Source organism: Pogona vitticeps, chromosome 1 (assembly GCF_051106095.1).
Source record: "Pogona vitticeps strain Pit_001003342236 chromosome 1, PviZW2.1, whole genome shotgun sequence".
Classification (NCBI taxonomy): domain Eukaryota; kingdom Metazoa; phylum Chordata; class Lepidosauria; order Squamata; family Agamidae; genus Pogona; species Pogona vitticeps.
The window spans coordinates 72751695-72771695 of record NC_135783.1 but is presented as its reverse complement, the minus strand read 5'-3'; the positions used below and the strand labels follow the sequence as shown (position 1 = coordinate 72771695).

Genomic DNA, 20001 nt, shown 5'->3' with positions numbered 1-20001 from the left:
CAAAAGGAGTTAGAAGCATCTGCATGTGAACCAGAAGACCATCTACTTTTTGACTGTTCTCTTGCAGGATCACTGAAGTCTTTATATTTGGTGTATGCTTTAATAAATATTTCTTGCATGCCCTGCATTACTGGCTGGGGAAATAAACAGCAGCAGTAGCATACACTCTCTTTCAAATCAGCAGGATATCTTAACCATAGAGAACATTCAGAAAGCCATGCATGTTGAAATGCTTTGGGGCCCACACTCTTATACCTAAAATTATAACTGTCTGTGGGGCTCTAGCCTTTGGTAAGTAGCTCAAATGTTATAACATTGGATAGAGAAAAGTTAGCTTTTAATAGTTTCCTTGTTCAACTTTTGCTGTAATTTTTGTTTAAATGACCATATATAGAATCAGTAATTTGTGCTGCATACGATTCCCACTGACACAACTCAAATTGTCTATACAGCACTGCTAAAAGCTTTTGAATGTTATTGTTTTCAAGTCGTGGTACTTAATTTCTGATTCCTAATTCAGCCTGTTCCCTCGCATCCCAGACTACAAGTTACTCAGGTACCACCTTGTAGTACATATATTCCAAGGACCATCTTCGGAAAAAGGGGGATGCAAATGTCTCTTCTTCAGAAGAGTTGTGTCCATGCAGAGATGGCCGGGACTGAGCCATTATATAAAGTTTAATTTATTTTTCAGCATAAAGAGACAGACAAATATTTAAGTATTTACAAATACACACAAGAGACAGGATTTGAGAATAAGAAAAGTGTGACTAGCAATCAGGATATGAAAGGAGATAGTGACATTACCATTTCAGCAATTAGAAAGAGTTACAAGAACTGTTACATCCAGGGCATTCAGAAAGGATTGAAACTAGGTTATCAAATGTTTCGAACTGGAAATTTTGTCCAAGACATTTAATATCCATTGTTCATTATTGCATCCAGTGCAGGAAGTTCTGAAGATGTTTTTTAAAGACATAAAGAGTACATTAAAACAAAACCTCATCCCTTAGAACAGATTTATTTTACCCTCCCCTCAAATTACTGAAATTCCATTGTCAATCTATTTGCCAAAAGGACAAGCTAGTCTGCTAATCTCCCCACCCCAAAACTAAGTAAGTCATATATGATTTAAAATTTATGCTGAATATCCTTTTTAAAAGGGTAGATCAAGACATGAATTTCTTTAAAATTCAGCTTTTAAAATATAACCATGGAAACAATTTCCAAGATAAATCTTTTTTTAAAAAAAAATCTGTTATAATGAACCTATAGTTTCATATTTCTTTTTGGCTCATAAATCAGGCCATATACTAGCACAACTTTTTGACATAGAAATTACAGCCTCCGTAAATTATGTTTGCTTTTTTTGGTACCAGGAAGGGGTCCTGATGTAGAGGGTGGTTTCACAGACTTTCCACTTGCACAGTCTTTGGCAGTATGGTAGGTGCATAAGCACTTAGTGCAAAAGTCAAAACTGCAGCCTTCACGGATGCATGTTGCTCTTTGGAGATTGGGATCGTACTTTGCAGGGGAACCACAGCGATGGCAAGCTTTCAGGCTTTCAGTGTTTTTCAAAGTCTTTGCAACCTGTCCAAAGAAAACAGCAACAAGCACATTTATTCTTGGATCAAGTCACACCTGATGGAACACATTACTTTATCAGCTTGTTTACCTATCTATAAAGAAACTTAGCATTGCAAAATTTGCATAAGTTTAATTGTTGTTTAATATGGGACCAGTACAGCAGGAAATTGTGCTAATAATGCAGGAGTACCTGGACTGCTGGAAACCAATCAGAATTAGAAGTATTAGTTACCTCAGAAAACATTATGTGTCGACTGAAAGAGGAAGAACTCCGGCTACTCTGGCTGTTTGCCTTCACTGTGGATGATTTTTTTGAAAAGCTGGCTGATACAGTTGCTACCTTCTGGATATGACTTAACACTTCTCTGTGAAGAACATATTCCCTTGTATCAACTTCTCTGGAACACAATGCTTTGTTGTTCTGCGAAGGTAAAATAAGATTTGCATTAATTGAGTTTGCTTTTAAATTAATAGTAAGATAGATTATAGAATGCTATGATATGCTCACACTCTTGGAACATACAAGCCCAACTCTTCAGAAAGTAAGGCTCTCAAAAACAATTGATGAATGTAGGAATTTGATTTTCATAACAACAATGTTATGTATAGAACTGAAGAATTAGTGTTTTAGGAGAAATCCAAGGAGGGGGGAAAATCAATATTCAAAGTAAAAGCAATTTCCCATCTTAGCAATTATAAACATGGAACAATGCCAGAATCTGACAACTGATTTTTGTTCAGCCAACAGTGGAGCAACACCGGGATGGTGGGGTATGGGGCATAAAATAATAATTTGAAATACTGTAAAGGCAGGTCTTATTTTATCAAATGTTAATATATTATATTGCTTTAGCAACTTAAAATGCATCCCTTAAAACTTAGCTAGCTTATAGAACAACACAATTTGGCATATTTATAAAGCTTACCAGAGTAAGTTTTACTGCTTTGTTGTACATCTGGAAAGCCCACTTGTCGTCCTGTATAATTTTTTTCCATGTTGTGCTCACTTTAGCCATGCTGTTAAAACAAATCAAGTTATGTTCAGAAAGTAATATCAAATCTCATTGTTTAGCAAAACAGAATTTTACTTTGTAAATTAAATGAATAATTTCAAAAGGATGTTTGTAGATCTGCTAGGCTAGAACACAGGCTAGCCTAAGAAATCTACAAATGTCTTTAATCATTATACATGAATGTGCACTTTCTTCCCTTTCACCCTCTTGTTTGGGCTTATCTTAGAAATGCCTCCTTAAAGACAAGCAATGTGCAGGTTTGAGAAGAATCTGCCATGTGCTTTATACTGGATTCAATTGTCTGTTGTCAGAAAGGTTTGGACTAAAATTCATAATGTATAGTATATGCTGTGCTTTACAGTACAGTGGGGTCTCAACTTACGAACTTAATCTGTATTGGAAGGCAGTTCTCAGGTCGAAAAGTTCTTAAGTCGAATCTGCATTTCCCATAGGAATGCATTGAAAACCATTTAATCCGTATCTGCTCTTTTCGTCCATAGAAACTAATGGGAAGCTGCTATTCCGCCTTCTGCCACTAGAGGGGGATATTTTTTCTTTTTTCCTTTTAACCTAAGATGACTTAGCTTTAAAAAAAAGGAAAAAAAAAAGAGTTTGTAACTCAAATCTAAGTTCGTAAGTCGAGTCCATATATTCCTATGAGAGCGGTTCGTAAGTCGAAACGTTCGTATGTCGAGCCGTTCGTAAGTCGAGACCCCACTGTATTGTAAGTTTCTGCACATGCTGCATGAACAATTAGCACCCAAATAAATAAGGTCCTCCAACATAGCTTCATTTTCTTCATGAGGTAATTTTACATGATTAACAAAAAGGGAAAAAGGTCACTCGAGCATGACAAAAATCCTCAAGAGATAATACACTGTAGAATATATATTTTTTTCAAAGCAGAAATTATTTACTCACTTTATCAAGTCCATGTAATCAAGATGTTTTAAGATAGCTGCTAAAAGATGCCTGAACTTCCCATGGAACAGTTCACCAAGAATGTCCAACTTATCTAGTCCCATTTTTTTGCCGATTAGATTCATAAATTCCATACTTTGCTTGGAAGCCATCTTATCTAAGACTAGAGCCCATGACTTTAGATTTCTTCTACTAGTTTTTTTCAAAGTTGAACAGATAAGTTCTTCAAAATGGAGGACTGGAAGCAAATTTTTTTTCTGGCTGAAAGTGTGATTTGGTGTATTACTAATATTTCCTGCCAATAGTATAGTGTCCTCATGTTCACTTGGTTCCTGCTGATTGCCCAATAAAGAAGAGTATCCACTATCCTCATTTGTGTTATCAATTTCATTGGCTCTCTCAGGATCCCTCCATGGCACCTGTTGGTTTTCTTTGTTATGTATAGGCTTCTCTTCACTTTTGATGCTGCCATTTTTGTAGCTTTCATGGTGCAGGGTGCTATACAACAATCTCTCTTTAATACAGTCTTTACAAAACTCTTCATCGTAATTAGCAGTAGAGAACGCTTCTGGTCTTGTCTCTGTTTCAGCAGGTTTTAATGGTGAAAGTCCACAATGAACATGGTAACAATTAATATCACGTTTCATTTTCAGAGGCTAGGGTTGATTCTTAAATATTTTCTGATTTGTACCCTGAAACAAGGAGAAGATATATAGATGTTAGCCTTGAAATAATATAGCGATTGCCAAAGAAGGCAAGGTACTATATTCTGAGATCAAAACTTTAGGTTTTGCTATGCACAGAAGGGCAATCACTCAAGCATTTTTCTGCATTTTGCCATCTGTCACACTCGTCACATGACCGACTGTATAATAAAGGCATGGTTGCCTGCACATTTGATAGCTGACAACATAGCTTATATCCCCCGTGTGTTACTCTTGTATTACTCTACTGTGATCACATAACCCACTGGTTCTTAACCTTGGGTTACTCAGGAGTTTTGGACTGCAACTCCCAGAAGCCTTCACCACCAACTGTGCTGACTGGGGTTTCTGGGAGTTGCAGTTCAAAAACATCCAAGTAACAAAGGTTAAGAACCACTGACATAACCCAACAGAATTATGGCCTAATGGTTTAACCATTTTTGGTTCCCCACCCAGCTACCACAGAAGCATTGCTGTTGGACAGTAAGCAATTACATAAAAAGGGGCTCAAGTCTCCCAGAGCCCTGTTCTACCTCCTGTAGGTAGAACAGTCTCCATCAAGCATCACAAAATGGATCCCTGAGCACATGCACTGTAATGAATCAGTACTAAACCAGGCAGTCCTATATAAGGTATGTGTTGGAATCGACTGGACAGCATATTGTTATTATAGATTAATATCCTGCTAGGTTAAAATCATTATCATTAGAAATTCATATGCAAACAATAAATGATCACCAAAGTAACCATACAGTGGTGCCCTGCATGACAACGATAATCCATTCCAGGAAAATCACTGTTAAGCGTCATGCGAAAAACAATTCCCCATTGGAATACATTGAAACCCATTTAATGCGTTCCAATGGGGAAATTACCTCATTGTCCAGTGAAGATCACCCATAGGGGAAGCCATTTTCCAAGCGCCGATCAGCTGTTAAAATGGCTGCCCTGCGAAGCATGGGTCTGGAAAAGACGGGGCAGCCATTTTGCGGAGCCGGTAAAATCGCCGTTTTGCAAACAAACAGTTTGCGAAGCAAGGACCTAATCGTCCTCAAACGAAAATCCCCCATAGGAAACATCATTTTGCAATCGCTATAGCGATCGCAAAAGTCATCGTGATGCGATTTCGTCGTCATGAGGGGCACCACTGTAGCAGGTTTCCTGCACTGGCAGATAATTGGACTAGATGACCTTTGAAGAGACTTGCAACTCTATGGCCAAACCATATGACCTTGCGTTCCATCTTTTATGCAGCTAGATACTGTCTGAAATTCTGTTTGGAATATAAGTTGTAACTTTGTTCTTCCTTGGTAAACAAAATAACCCTGAGGTGGTTTTCAGGGGAATTCACACACACACACCCAGAAAATTGCAGCAGGGGTGCTGTTTCCCAGGGAGTAAGGGATGAAAAGTTACAATTTGGTTTACACTACAAAGTGGATTTCACCTACTGCGGGAAACTGTCCCACTCTTCCAAGAGTTACTTTGAGTTTTATTCCCATTCAAGAATCCTGCTATGAAAGGTGAAATAGCCTTTCTCCAAGGCATACTTATTCTCCAATGGAACCTGCAGTGGCCAGGCATAAGCTTCCAAGACTATACAATGTGTCTCCCAATAATTACGCTGGGCAAAATGTAATGTCATGCAGATAGATGTCCGTCCCTGCAATGGATGTTCTCTGCCTCTCCTTCCCCCAAATTGGCTCCAGAGGGTGTCACATCTTCCAAGACAGATTCGTGTGCTCTTTGTCCCAAGAATGTAAGTCAATGGGAAGGTATTGTTACCTATACTATGATGCTTTTCTTAAGTCACTACAATGAACTATGAATTAAGTCATTATTTGAAGCTGGATTAAGAATATGCAACATGCAGCATAAAGGGAAAGAGATGGGCTGTGGTATATTTGCTGGGCGGCAAGAGATACAGTACTCAGAAATAGCAAGACCTCACACTGTTGAGATCAGCCTGAGTAGCAAGCGTGGCCCAAGGAGGAAGCTTCTCTAAAAACGGCTGGGCAGAAACCACATGGAGATCTACTGTGTCTATGAAGTGGATGGGAAAGGGGTTCTTGACTCTTAACTGTGAAACAGTGACAGCCCAAAGTTTCTCCCTGTCAAATGAGGGTGTTAAAGGGGGTGAGGTGGGGGAAGAGTTAGGTTACAGATATATTTTGATAGGGATCACAGATTCCTGGGCTAAACATGTAGGCAGCATTATAGTTACACCCTATTTTGTAATCCTGGGGGTATTGTCCACACTTGAACCATCCCCGTGGATCCGATTAGAAGCTCTCAGGGTCTGAGCCAAACGTAGTGTGGGGTGCTGGTGGGGGGACGCCCGCCCTTCCCTGGCCTGGGAGCACAGGCAGTTCTGCTCGTGGCACCATCGCCTCAGAAAAGGGGACCCTCTTTATTCCCGCCTCCCGCCTTTCCTGGGCCCGGTGGGCTCCGCCGCCCTGCCTCGGTGACCTCCTTGCTTGACCGGGGGAGGGAAAAAAAGGGCCCTTTCCCTCAAGGAGGGCGGGAGAGACGAGCAGCGAGTGCGCCAAAAAGGAGCCCGCGCTTACTTCTGTGGAAGGAGGCCACGCCATTCACACAATAGCCAGTTTCTCTGGGTCAGCGATGAATTGCAAGGGGGGGGCAACAGCCTCATGGGACCCGAATCCTGTACTCAAAAGCCCCCCCCCCAACCCCCGCACGGCCACTCCCCAACCTGGCGCCCCTCTTGGCCTTCAAGAAGGGAGGCAGCCATGAACTCGCCCGCGGCCGTTCACAAGATGGGGGTCCTCAAGGCGCTGGTGGCCACCAACCCCCCCGGGAACGGAGAAGGGTAAGAGTCAAAGAAAAGGGAGCGGGGGGGGGGGACGGGACAAGCGTGAACTTTTACGAAGGGTCACTCCCCACCACGCGTGTTCTATACAACCGCATTATAGGAGAAGCGGGAGGGAGAAATGGCTGGGTTTTTTCTTTCAGAGGGAGCTGGAATGGTGGGAAGATATTCTTCTGAAAATCTGAATCCTCCTAGAATTTTGAGAGGTCGGAGAAAAATTCACTGTTAGACCCCCCCCTTCCCCATCGCTCCCGACACACTCCTGGTCATTGCGCGGGAGAACCCCGAGGTTTCTCCCGCCGGCGGGACAGGCTCCCAGCAGCGTCAGCTCTTTCCACTCTTTGGCTCCTTTAAACCTCCTCCCCCACACTCCCTTCTTGATATTGGGAGGAAGATCACTTTCCCCACAGGACCCGCTCACTCCTCACAGGGCTGATTTGGGGGAGAAATCCAGACCTCCACCGCCCCCAATCCCAGCCACCACCACCACCCCTCGACAGGGCAAACAGGAGGAAGGCGTGCGGTTCCTGTGCTGCCCTCCTTTCCCTTTCCCGACTTCCCCCTTAACCAAGCATCGGTACCTGTAAAGCGTGGCTGCCGGGCGCTACTTCTTTCTCTTTTTTTTAGCTCCCCCGTTCTCCTTACGTGGGTCTAACGTGGGTCCCTCTCTCTTATCTCGGCGGGCGCTCAAGCCTCTGCCTGCTTTAGGCGGACTCCTTTTTTCCCCGTCCCCTTCTGAAAACATTTGAATCTGGTATCCAAAAGCGGGCGAGCCAATTAGAAGGAGCTGGTGGAACCCGGCGACCAATAAAGAAGAAGCGAGAGGCGGCGGCCAATGCTGGGCTGCCAGGAGGTGGGGTTTCCGTTTCTTCCCACCCTGCCTTGACTGCTGCCCTCGTCGGCTGAGAGATTTAAAGCCGAGGGCTCGAGCAAATATGGGAGGGGCAAACATGTCATTAGCCGGGCGCGCCCGTCATCCGAACGCGGGAGAGGCTGAGGCGCTTGCCCAGGAAGGCGAGGAAGCTCGCGCTCTCTTTGACCCTCACCATTCTATTGGCCAGGGACCTCGGTCGTCTCGCGCCCACCTTAGGCATTGGAGAGCGAGCGGCTAGGACGCGGGGCAGGAGATGAGTGAGGAGAGCGCTGTCTGCCTCCTCTTCGCTTTCTAGGCTTCCTGGCGCCTTTTCTCAGGCTACCGGGGAAGGGAAAGTTGGGCTTTACGACTGACCGAGTGACCACCCCACCCGGGACAGGAGACAAAAACGCATTTCCACCCCGCTCCCCAGCTCGATCAAAACGGGGAAATAAAATTTCTCACTTTTATTCAAGCCTTGCTGAAAAGAGATACCTGACTTGAAACTTATTGTCCGTTTACGTTGTGGGTTGGAGCTTAAAACTAAGGCTGTAACATCCATAATATCTGAAAACCAAGCGCCAGCGCTCACATGTTCGCACAGAAGAGGAACATCTCTTTCCTCACCCCGCCATCCTAAATACACACAGTATTTGACCTGACAGTAAACACTATTGTCGGGTCAGCAATCCATAATACATTTTGCTTCCCCCACTCCTATTGGGTCAGCAATCCATAATACATTTTGCTTCCCCCACTCCTATTATTACTGCAGACACCCTTACCTGTGCTCCCAACCTCCTATATATGAAATCAGGAGGGCTTTCTGAATAAATGTGGTATGCACTTAGGTAGTGTTTTATTTTCAGGTCAAATGTTCAAAGTCTATTTTGATGGAATCTCTTTTAGGTCTAGATTGTAATTCCATGACTATCTGGGAGAAGTCCCACTGAACTCAACAGCCTTCCAGAGATACAGACTTCCCTGCACTTCTAAATCAATACTGGTTAAATGATGCCATTTTATACATCTTGAGCATTTCCATCAAAACTTACACAAAATATCAGTCCTTCCTGGGGCCTTATGCAAAATATATTTATTAAGTTAAAACAGTATAATCAGACAAACTTTTGCAATAATATTTTGTTCACACTACAAGGCACAATTAACCTCAAACTTGAAATAGTGTTTACCATTTCCAAGCAGGCAGACATTTCAGCCTGAATTTAAAAACAAACAAACAAACAAAAAACAAGCCTTGTGTCACTTTATTTTTTTAAGAACCTGTCTTCCCAGACTTTGGCTTAGCTATCATGAAATGTTGCCACAGATAACAAAATACTGTAATAATAATTGCATGCTGTCAAGTCAGTTGATTTATGGTGACTCTTTTCAGGGTTTTCCAGGTAGAGAATATGCAGAAGTGGTTTACCCTTCTCTTCTGAGGGCATTCTGCAACTGTGCAGCTTGCCCATGACTACACAGGCTGCCATACCCATTGTCCAAGGTGCTATATATACAGTACACAATGCTATAAAAATAGCTCAAGCTATCATACTGACAGTATAGTTTTTCTCTGTACTTCTAAAATGTTTAACTAAGAGATGCAAAGAATAGTGCTAGAACAAACTGAAAGCTCATGAAGTCAACATTCAAATAGTGGCTAACCAGAACCCCCAATGTAGTTCATGACCACAACTACATTTTTAATCTTTCTGTTTTGGTCTCCTAGGACCTGAATTTGTCATTTTGAGAACTTGCTTATGTAAAGCTTTAATTTTAAGACATTTTACTCTACTTCAGGATTCTTAATAGGCATTTACCTTTGAACATGCAACTGATGTCCAAGTTTTAAACTTAGGAGAGACACTGGCCAGAGTCCAAAATATTAAATATGTAAAGAAGACTTTTCACATGTTTCTGGTTGTTCAGTACCTGTGCATGCATTGGAGAGGGTGACCTGGATATTCCTGAATGCAAACAGCTGGAATGACTGCATGCACCAGTTATACAATTTTGAGTTTACACTGCGCAAATCCAGTAGGATTCTGGTTGCCAGTGTGCAGCTAAAATATAAGCACAATTTGTTTAGAATCTGGCAACAAAAAGTCTACATTCAATCTCTACATAATTTATGGAAATGAGATATATGCAACTGGAAACAGGACAGGAATCACACTGCTGACTGTGTTGAAAAATACAATGTGCAAATGTAATGTTTGATTCATTTTCTGTTCTGATAAAAGATAATTTGATTGGATGATTATGCTAACAGTATTTTGGTAGCATACAGGTTTTCAACTGGCAAATGCAAATAAAAGTTAGCAAAACAATACCATTTAATGGGATTCTCAACTGTGTATTCAAAAATCACAGCAATGATGTGGTATTTGCTAGATGCAAGTCAATGTTACACTATTTACCTTCTGTCTGTGTAACAAAGCATTAGGATTTCAGCTAATGAGTATAATTTTCATTGGACAAGCAGATAGGGGAATGAAAGAAAAAAAAGCTAGAGTAACCCATCAGGAAAAGCAGTACACTCTGAAGCATGAAAAACTGTTCAGATAATGAGCTATTCAACACAGTTCACTTTGCTCATTAGCTTGGTACACTGGGACATAACTATGCCAGGATTCTACACAAATAGGTTTAGACCCTGAAATAAACTACTTTTAACATAACATGAAGAGGCAAACACCCCAAATACTATGAACAGAGGTGTTATAAATGGAAGTTTTACAACACAGAAATTATATTTATAAACATACTTAACTTGGAAAACCCATAGAAAACAAAAATAAAATTCAAAGTTTTAGATTAAATTTTCAAGTGTGATAACACACTTTAGCTTTGTTACAGCACTGAGTATGATTAATCTGGGCTTTGCTCCCACTGGCAGCATTCTTATTGGCATAATTGTGTGTTCATGGGAGGTGATTATTACTGATCTCCCTTTTCTACTGTGCTCTTTAAACTTCTGTTTTTTGAGGCTGAAGACCCTTCGGACCCTGTGGGAGGTAGCTGCAGGGAGCATGGTGAGAAATAGAAATGGATAAACCCACTTTGGACATTAAATGGATACATTAAACCCTGTCACCAACTTCTGCCAAGACAATCTTTCAGTCTACTGTGGATTAAAGGAACACTTTCATTTACACATGGCAAAGTTTATATTAAATTTCTGTTTTTAATAATGAATAAGAATAAGGTCCGCTCTGTATTTCTGCACCACTGCTGACTCAAGAATGGAAACAAAGCTAGAATCAAGTCTAAGTGAAAGATTGCTTAATATTCTCTACCTGAAGCAGCAGTGTCTCTCCCAAAGCATCACGTCATCTTCTAAACAGCTGTTTAGAAATATGCAAACTTGGCCCGTTTTCATAATCAGAGACACTTTTAAAAGAGGTGAGTCCAGGCAAATGTGCTTGCCACAAACCAGTTTGGATGCATTTCCATACCAGAGATTCACAAGATCACCTCTGCTTTGCTGGATCATTTGCTGAAATAACTTCCATTAAAGCCTCATAATTAGCATATTCTCTGAGTGCCTGTATCATTTCATCTAGTAGTTCTTCTCCCAACATAAATTTTTCAATGCGGTGTACTGATCTGCTTATTCTGTGGTCAGTAACTTGATCCCGGAGGAAGTTATAAGTTCTGATTTTCTCAGACCTTCCTTTGGTCCCAATCTAGTCAGAACAAGAGAAATCTGATCAGCACATTATTCACATACTGTATATGAATATGCAAGGTCAACAATTGAAGCAATATAATTTCTCCTTCCCTAGGAGAATTATATATTACTTTTCAGAAACAAAGGATACATAACCTCACCATACATATTCCTTTATGAAAAAAATCAGGAAAAGGCTAAGTGGTCCCCCAAACAATACAAACGTAGAAACAGATGATACCTTTATTGGACCACTAAAGAAATAAAACAAACAAACAAAAAACAATCAGTGAGCTTTCAATTACGTACATCATAGAAAGCTTGCTGTTTGTTTTTTGTTTTATTTCTTTACTGGTCCAATAAAAATATCACCTGTTCCTGCATTTATATCCCTTTATGAAATGAATACACAAAACCCAGAAAACAAGCTCCTGTCCTGAAGAGCTTTCAGTCTATAATGTTCAACTAAAGGACACAGACAGGTGGGATATCTGGTTTAAGCCGACTCCTTTTTTCCATCTCTGGAAAAGTTTATAAGCCTATTCATTACATTTATTGTTAAAAGGTAGCACATGCTATAAATATAGAACATGTGTTGCACTTTTTACAGGAACACGTATTGCACTTTTTACAGTATTTCTCCATCTAACAAACTGAGCTGTGATTTCTCTCAACTAATCTAACTATTGGGAAAGGAAACACAAATGAAGGTCCACTGGCACTGATAAGCACCTTTGGTAAAATATGGAGAGAAACCAGCATCCTCTTGTTCCTTGGAGATTAGCAGAGTTTTGCGCATATAGAGATCAACAGTTTCAAGTGTCTCCAAAGAAAATACTCCCCAAAATTACAGAACCAGCATATCAATTGAATAGCATCTTTCCCCAAAAAAAGACTTTTGTCTCCTTCACAATTCCTATTAATATTATTTACCTCTTCGTTACATAGATATATATACCACCTTTCCTCTGATGAGCTTAAGGCAGCATTTATGCTGCTTTCCCCCACTTTATTCTCATAATATATCTGTGAAATAGGTCATGCTGATAGACTGTGGTTGAACCAAGTTCACTGACTCAGTTTCATGAATAACTGGGAAACTGAACATAGGTCCCCAAGTCCTAGCCCTGCACTCTTAACTACTGCACTAGACTGATTCCAAGTTTCACCCTGTGTATCACTTCATTACATCTCCATCATTCTTCCATCCAATTACCATCATTGGCTCATATCTTCTCACTAAGTAGGCTGCAAACAGTTATTATATGAAAAATAAAGCTCAGCCTACAGACACAAAGAATATATGGATGAAGAATAAACGAAATATTACCTGAATCTTTCTGGAAGTTTCTCTCTTCAACGATTCCTCTTCAAGTTTGAGATTATATAATCTAGCACGAAGGACTTGCATAGCCATTTCTTTATTTCTAATCTGCGATCTTTCTTGTTGACATTCAGATACCACTCCTATAGTTCATGGCGAAATGTGGATAAAAGTTCCAAGCAAATTAAATTAAGAAATGGACAAAACCCAACTCAGCTCTAACAAGCACACTTGGCAAAGATGTAACCCAAATTTAAATTGGAATACTTCTTATGGAATTTATTCCCCAGCATAGGACTACACAGTTATCAGTATAAATGGCTAAGGCTGCGATATTGCAACAATTACCATGAATAAACCGTATCTGGCTCAATGTTACTTGCATCTATATAGACATGTATAAGACAGCACTGTTAGTTTTAGACATAGAAATATGAGTGTCATAATCCAAAGTACACATGGGAATTATCTTTCTCCAATGCAGCATTCCTCTTACAAAAGAATATTCATACTACACATTTAAGTGAGCAAAGCCTTATGTTATAAAGGATTTCAGTAATTTCACAAGGGGCAATGTTTCACAGAAACAATGTTTCATGAGAAGACTCCCTGGAAAAGACCCTGATGTTGGGAAAGTGTGAGGGCAAGAGGAGAAGGGGACAACAGAGGACGAGATGGCTACCAACTTGAATTTGACCCAACTCCGGGAGGCAGTGGAAGACAGGAGGGCCTGGTGTGCTCTGGTTCATGGGCTCACAAAGAGTTGGACACGACTTAACAACAAATGTTTCACAGAAGTCATAATTGTTCCTAAAATTATCCATCTGAACAACTGATGTGGAAAAGAGACCCTGGTGTGGGGTTGGGTGGAAAACGTCTTCCATATTTTCTCCCACTTACTTCTGACCTGAGTGTTCTCTGTGACACCTGCCACAAAGCCTCCAGACACTGCAAGCCTATCCAAAGGTGGCAAAGAAAAGAGGGGCCCATATCAGCCAGTTTCGCTGGCTTTATCAGCCCATACTTCTGTTTATTCTAAGGATGGGAAACTCTTGTGAGCCTTGGTGCCCCATAATGTCCCTTACCAATGAAAAATGGTTGGAAAATATAATAGTGATAATAATAATAAACTAATTAAAGCAAAATATTTTGTGCAAAAGTGTGTATCAGCAATGGTGGAGGAACTCTATAGGGCCACAAAATGGCCTTGGGACTAAAAGAAGTTCTTCAGCATTTCACAGTGCAGAGGTGATTGTTCAAGTGAGCATATTACTGACAGCTGAGACCTTCTATATAGAAATCATGTTTACTATTATTAAGCAATGCTCAACTTAGTTTTCAGGTATAACAAAACAACAATCTCTAAGAAAACATTTCACTAATACTGAAATAATGTATAACCTACCTGTGGGAATATGGACTATTCGTACTGCACTGTCAGTTTTATTTACATGCTGACCACCAGCTCCACTGGCTCGTTTAGTTTCAATACGTAAATCTTTAGGATTAATTCTCAGATTTATCTGCAATGGGAAAGAGGCACTGTTTGCTTAGTCTTTGTAAACTAAGAACAGTTAAGTTAAAATTCATACTTATTTCAACCAGCTAGTTCATAGATTTGTACTGTGAGATATTATATATTTTATATCACCGTCTTCTGAAACAATCAGCCCTCCTTTTCCAAACATGTGCAGAGTACAAAAAGAGTATATCTGAATGTGAATGCTTGATCAGGTACAGTACTTTTAGTTAACAACATGATACCTCTTTTGGCTGTGGCAATATTGCTACAGTCACTGTGCTGGTATGCATGCGACCTTGCCTCTCTGTTGTAGGCACTCGCTGTACACGATGTACTCCTCCTTCATACTTCATTTGTCTGAATGCTTCAAAGCCTCCTATACTGGCAGATGCAAGTCTCAAACCACCTTAAACATAAAAACATACCTCCATAAAAGCAGCCACATAGTACAATCCAATAGAGATTATTCCTTAAAGTGTTTTTATTCTGATTGCTTAGACTTCCTCAGTCATAACATCTCAACTATGGAAGGCTGAAAGGCTCAACTGGTGCCAACACTGATGTCAAGTTAAAACATATTTATCAGAGCCTTTTGGGATTGAGAATTGTGGTCTGCATATGTTTTATAATGGTTTTAATGCTAAAGCAGTGTTTTAAACTTTTAATTTTAAATTGTTTTAAATGTTTTACATTTTAAAATAATTTTATACAGCTCTGTAATCTGCCCTATGATCCGGTAATATAGGCCAGACTATAAACTCTTTAAAGAAATATGTTTTAAAGCTTCTCAATTTGTTTTTGAACATAAACAATTACATATACTGACCTAAATCCTTGTGGGAGCTAACTTGGTAAATGGCTGCGAATATGAATGGCAACTTTTAGACACAATTTACCACCACAATTTATGTAATTACATGTGTATTGGGATAAATCTCCAATTGGATTCTTGCCAGTAATAAGTTAGATACTGAATTAGGGTGGCTATATAGCCAAAGGCATGGCATACCCATCAGGCCGGATAAAGTGCAACAACCACTGGTGAAGTGGACTGCAGTTCACAAAAGCCTATGTCAAATAAAAAAATAAAACTTCCTGCCCTTTAAGGTCCAATAGAATGTGTATCTGTAACCAATGGTTGGTATAATTAAAGCATAAAATTTTATATGACTTTGTAAATAATGTAAAAAAAATAGATTAATCTGATCAAGTAGTCCCAACAGGGAAGTGGAAAAGGAACCTAACTACAAAGCAGTTGACCAACTGTTTACTGGTGAATAATGTAGAATGCATCTAATTAATCTGAAGCTGTTGTAGGATGTATGTTCTTTTGCAGATTTTCAAAAATGCAGTATATACATATTTTAAAAACCGGACTGGACTAGGTTACCTAGATATGTGTACACCGCTGTTTAAACACGGACATAACATTGTGTGCAACATCCACTCTTCTCACAAGGGAAAAGGTCTAAAGATATTTCCAGCAAGCATAATACACTTTATGTTTCTTCCCTATCTCTTAAAATGCTGAAAAAAGAGGGCCATTAGTATTACCTATATCAGTGGGAGCACATTCCAGGACTTCAAAATGCCAGTTTTTATATGCAGCATAGCGTTGGTACATGTCAAACAACTCTGCAGTGAAGAGCATGGCTTCTTGCCCTCCAACACCAGCACTCACTTCCAGGATAAGATCACTTTCGTCAGTTTTCTCCAAAGGAATCAAAAGTGATACTATCTGCAATGCATAAAAAGAATGCCTTTTACCCAAATAAAACTTCATTTGGTTAACCTTATCCTATTACATATTTTGTTGGAACATTTTACACACCAATGTATTAAGTGTAAATTCCATATGTCTGACAAAGTAGACATATCCACAAAAGCCTATGTTGAAATATAATAGTCTTTAAGGTGCTACATGTTTTTGTCTTGGGTTTGTTTTGTTTCTTTGGATTTTAAGTGAATAAGTATGTATTTATTTACATACTACACCTCCTGGCAATTAGAAGAGGAAGATATGGAGGCAGTGACAGATTTTACTTTCTTGGGCTTCATGATCACTGCAGATGGTGACAGCAGCCATGAAATTAAAAGACACCTGCTTCTTGAGAGGAAAGCAATGACAAACCTAGACAGCATCTTTAAAAGCAAAGACACCACCTTGCTGACAAAGATCCGCGTAATCAAAGCTATGTTTTTTCCAGTAGCGAGGTATGGAAGTGAGAGCTGGACCATAAAGTAGGCTGACCGCCAAAGAATTGATGCTTTTGAATTGTGGTGCTGGAGGACTCTTGAGAGTCCCCTGGACTGCAAGGAGAACAAACCTATCCATTGTGAAGAAAATCAACCCTAAGTGCTCACTGGAAGGACAGATCCTGAAGCTGAGGCTCCAATACTTTGGCTATCTCATGAGAAGACTCCCTGGAAAAGACCCTGATGTTGGGAAAGTGTGAAATCAAGAGGAGAAGGGGATGACAGAGGATGAGATGGTTGGACAGAAGATGGAGAAGGAAGGTGGGCACATAGAATATTGAGAAGGAGGAGGACGGGAGTGTCCTGGAAGAGGAAATGCAGTGTACTTAACCTGGGTCATCATACCACCCACAGAGGCTGCTAGCACCCATAGATGAGCAGGGGAGTCTGGAGAACATCCGCACTGCAGGGCCATACATGTAATTTTGACACTGACTCAAGTATAAGCTGAGGGGGTGCGTTTTCATCAAAAAAATGCTAGGCTTTTACTTGAGTAAATAATAATAATAATAATAATAATAATAATAATAATAATAATAATAATAATAATAATAATAATAATAATAATAATAATAATAATAATAATAATAATAATAATAATTTCTTGTCATATACCCATACAACGAAATTCACAGACACCCAGAGACCAGACGCATGCACACACATAACATTCCCCAAACACTCCTCACCCACTAGAAGTCCCCCACTAAAAATACAAACATCTACACCTCAGGCCAAGTAACACAATCCAACTAATTATTCACTACTGGTGGTCTTTAAGCTCATTATTAATTGCAATTATAGCTCTAGGATAAAAACTATTTAGAAAACGTGTGGTCCGACTCTTAATTGTTCTATATCTTCTGCCAGACGGTAACAGTTCAAAAAAGTTATAAGCAGGATGGGAAGAGTCTCTCAGGATGCTGTGTGACTTCCTCAGACAGCGGGATGTGAAGATGTCATCCAGGGTTGGTAGCTGGAGCCCGATGATATTCTGGGCAATTTTAATGGTTCTCTGTAGAGCTTTTTTTGTAGAGCTTTTATATATACAGTATATAAAAGATAAGATATATTGTATATGCAAGAAGTGAAGGAAGGAGAAGTGCAGCATGCAGCTTTAAATTTGCTCTGTCTGCTGGTAGGACCAAAGTATATTTAGGCTTGAATTTATACCTTGTGCTTCAGGAATGGTACCTATACATATCATTCAAAGCAGCATACCTGTCTTTTTAGTTCTGCTATCTCTTCAAGACAGGAAGCAACTTCCTCTTCTGCAAGCTTCTGCATATCTTCATTTTCATCTAGGAACAGTACAATATATTGTTATCAAAATTATAGTGCCTCAATATTTTAGGCATATACAAACATACAGATAATGCAGGCTTTGTTTTTAGGCTTACAGCCAGAATTCTATTCACAAGCTAGGTTTCCAGTGTTATTTTCTGGCGGGTTCTTGTGCCCATCACCCATATGCTTATGCCGCTCAGAAGCCAGTAACAGGCTAGACAGGTCTTTGGCCTGGATCAGTAAGCTTGATGGCACAACACTTCAAGTTCACATATTTAACACTGCATTGCGGCTTCTATACGGCCAAGCAATTTAAGTACGAAATCTCCAATTACCACCTAGATGCTCTATTATTTGATACTCGTTTGCCTGTCAGAAAATGAAATGCAGGAACTTGCTCCAGAGGCAGATGTTTTAAGTCTCAGCGATCAAGAATGTTACCAAAGCCGCTATCCAGTGAAGATCTCCAGCCGACATGCCTCTCAATAGCAGTTGCCCAGAAATGGCCGAGCAGGAGAGATCTGCTGCCTTTCCGCTCCACTGGTGGGCTTCCAAGCCCCATCTGGGTGGCACAGGATGTTGGCCCAGACAGGCCTCTCGCCCTGATCCAGCAGGGCTCTTGTTCTGCTGAGGTATGTCACGGATGGGCAACTGGTGGCCCCCTCACATGTTGTTTGGGACGTCAATTCCCATAATCCCTCTCCCCCCCCCACCCCCACCACCGGCTGTGCCAGCGAACCAGCTGCCCATCCACACCCCGGAGTGACGCTGCCACGTGGGAACAGCGAGCGCCCGGCCCACCCACCCCTCCCCCGCCTTCTCACCTTCGCGGGCCAAGCGCTCGGTGTCGCGGAGCTCCTGCTCCTTCTTCCGCAAGAGGCGGGCGCACGCGGCCAGCTGAGGGGAGGCCCCGCCCGGCCCCTCCTGCTGCTGGTCTAGAAGTCGCTGCAGGGCCGGCATCTCGAACAGCTTGCCCAGGGCCGGATGGCTGCTGAGCAAACGCCCGGTCGGCCATCGGAGCCCAGCCGCGGAGAGGCGGGCAAAGGAAGCGCTCCCGCCCCGCAGCCGCCAGAGACCCCGCGCCAGGCGCCACCGCATACCAAGGACAAGGACTCTCCGTTTCCGGTCACGAGGCGAGTCTCTTCCTGAAGCCCTCAGAGACGCCGAGGGCTCTGCGCGCGCGCTCTCATAGAGATAGAAAAAAAGAGGGGAAGTACAGACACTCGTCACTTCGGGTTACCATTTGAAGGCTCCTGTGTGAGGAACAGAAGGGCAGACTACCTATAGAGCAGGGGCTCCCAAACTTGGGTATCCCGGTGTTTTTTTGGACTACAACTCCCAGAAATCCTGGCCAGCAGAGCTGGTGGCGAAGGCTTCCGGGAGTTGTAGTCCAACAACATTTGGGTTACCCTGTCCCGGAACTTGCATCTACGGTGTCCGCCTTTTCTTTGCCGTGTTTTATTTTTTGGCACGGGCTCTCTTGCATATTCAATAAGGAACGGTTGTTCAGTCGGTGTCTTCTTGATCTCATACCATTAGTTCCCTTCCGTTTAGTTTCTCCCTCCCCCGCCCCCCCCCGGAAAAGCCGAAGCGATTCGGTTGACGAGAGGCGGTTGAAATGGATGTCCCCCTTTTTCCTCGCTCGCAAAGCGCCCCCTACTGGTGGGTCCGTGTCAAGACACGTTATTAATACTGAGGTCGCTCGTTCCTTTTGAGGGTACCCGAGAAAGGTGGGATCCCGCTGGCCTTTTTTAAAAAACAACATTTTATTAGTTTTTCACACTATCTACATTTAATTTGTGCTTGTCAAACATCGTGTTACATGATTTGCTCACAATTATTTGTTTTTTACATCTCAGTGTCTTCAGTTGTCCCCCCCCCCAAATTCCAGACATCTTTCAAACATCCAAACCATTCATGTACGTATTTTAGTATATAATATGGTTACTATCATAATATTACTTTCATAGTGTACAATATTCTCAAGATCCTCTAATAACATTCTTAATAAAAGTTCCAGAGCCATGC

The 20001-nt window shown here is 41.2% G+C and overlaps 2 protein-coding genes and 1 long non-coding RNA gene across 4 annotated transcripts in view; 1 reads left to right on the top strand and 2 right to left on the bottom strand.

Annotated features, from left to right (window-relative positions):
• Positions 1-667: 667 nt before the first annotated feature.
• Positions 668-7930, bottom strand: FBXO5 (F-box protein 5). Its single transcript, XM_020803999.3, has 5 exons — positions 7637-7930; positions 3522-4213; positions 2514-2604; positions 1820-2008; positions 668-1590 (listed from the first exon to the last, which is right to left on the bottom strand). Exons 2-5 carry the CDS (start codon positions 4166-4168, stop codon positions 1339-1341), a joined length of 1179 nt encoding a protein of 392 aa, XP_020659658.3. The 5' UTR covers positions 4169-4213; positions 7637-7930; the 3' UTR covers positions 668-1338.
• A 1052-nt stretch (positions 7931-8982) lies between these two features.
• MTRF1L (mitochondrial translation release factor 1 like) lies at positions 8983-19117 on the bottom strand. Of its 2 annotated transcripts, XM_020803338.3 has the most exons (7): positions 18798-19117; positions 17908-17987; positions 15985-16168; positions 14673-14836; positions 14314-14431; positions 12915-13051; positions 8983-11600 (listed from the first exon to the last, which is right to left on the bottom strand). In XM_020803338.3, exons 1-7 carry the CDS (start codon positions 19069-19071, stop codon positions 11385-11387), a joined length of 1173 nt encoding a protein of 390 aa, XP_020658997.3. In that variant the 5' UTR covers positions 19072-19117; the 3' UTR covers positions 8983-11384. The 2 variants fall into 2 exon arrangements, with proteins under 2 accessions (XP_020658997.3, XP_020659081.2); XM_020803422.3 differs by lacking the exon at positions 17908-17987 and having other exon boundaries at positions 18798-18934.
• Positions 18966-20001, top strand: part of LOC110084486 (uncharacterized) — an 18042-nt gene continuing 17006 nt past the window's right edge. The window contains exon 1 of the long non-coding RNA XR_012085485.2: positions 18966-19106. This is a non-coding gene — a long non-coding RNA (uncharacterized LOC110084486). The remainder of the gene's footprint in view (positions 19107-20001) is intronic.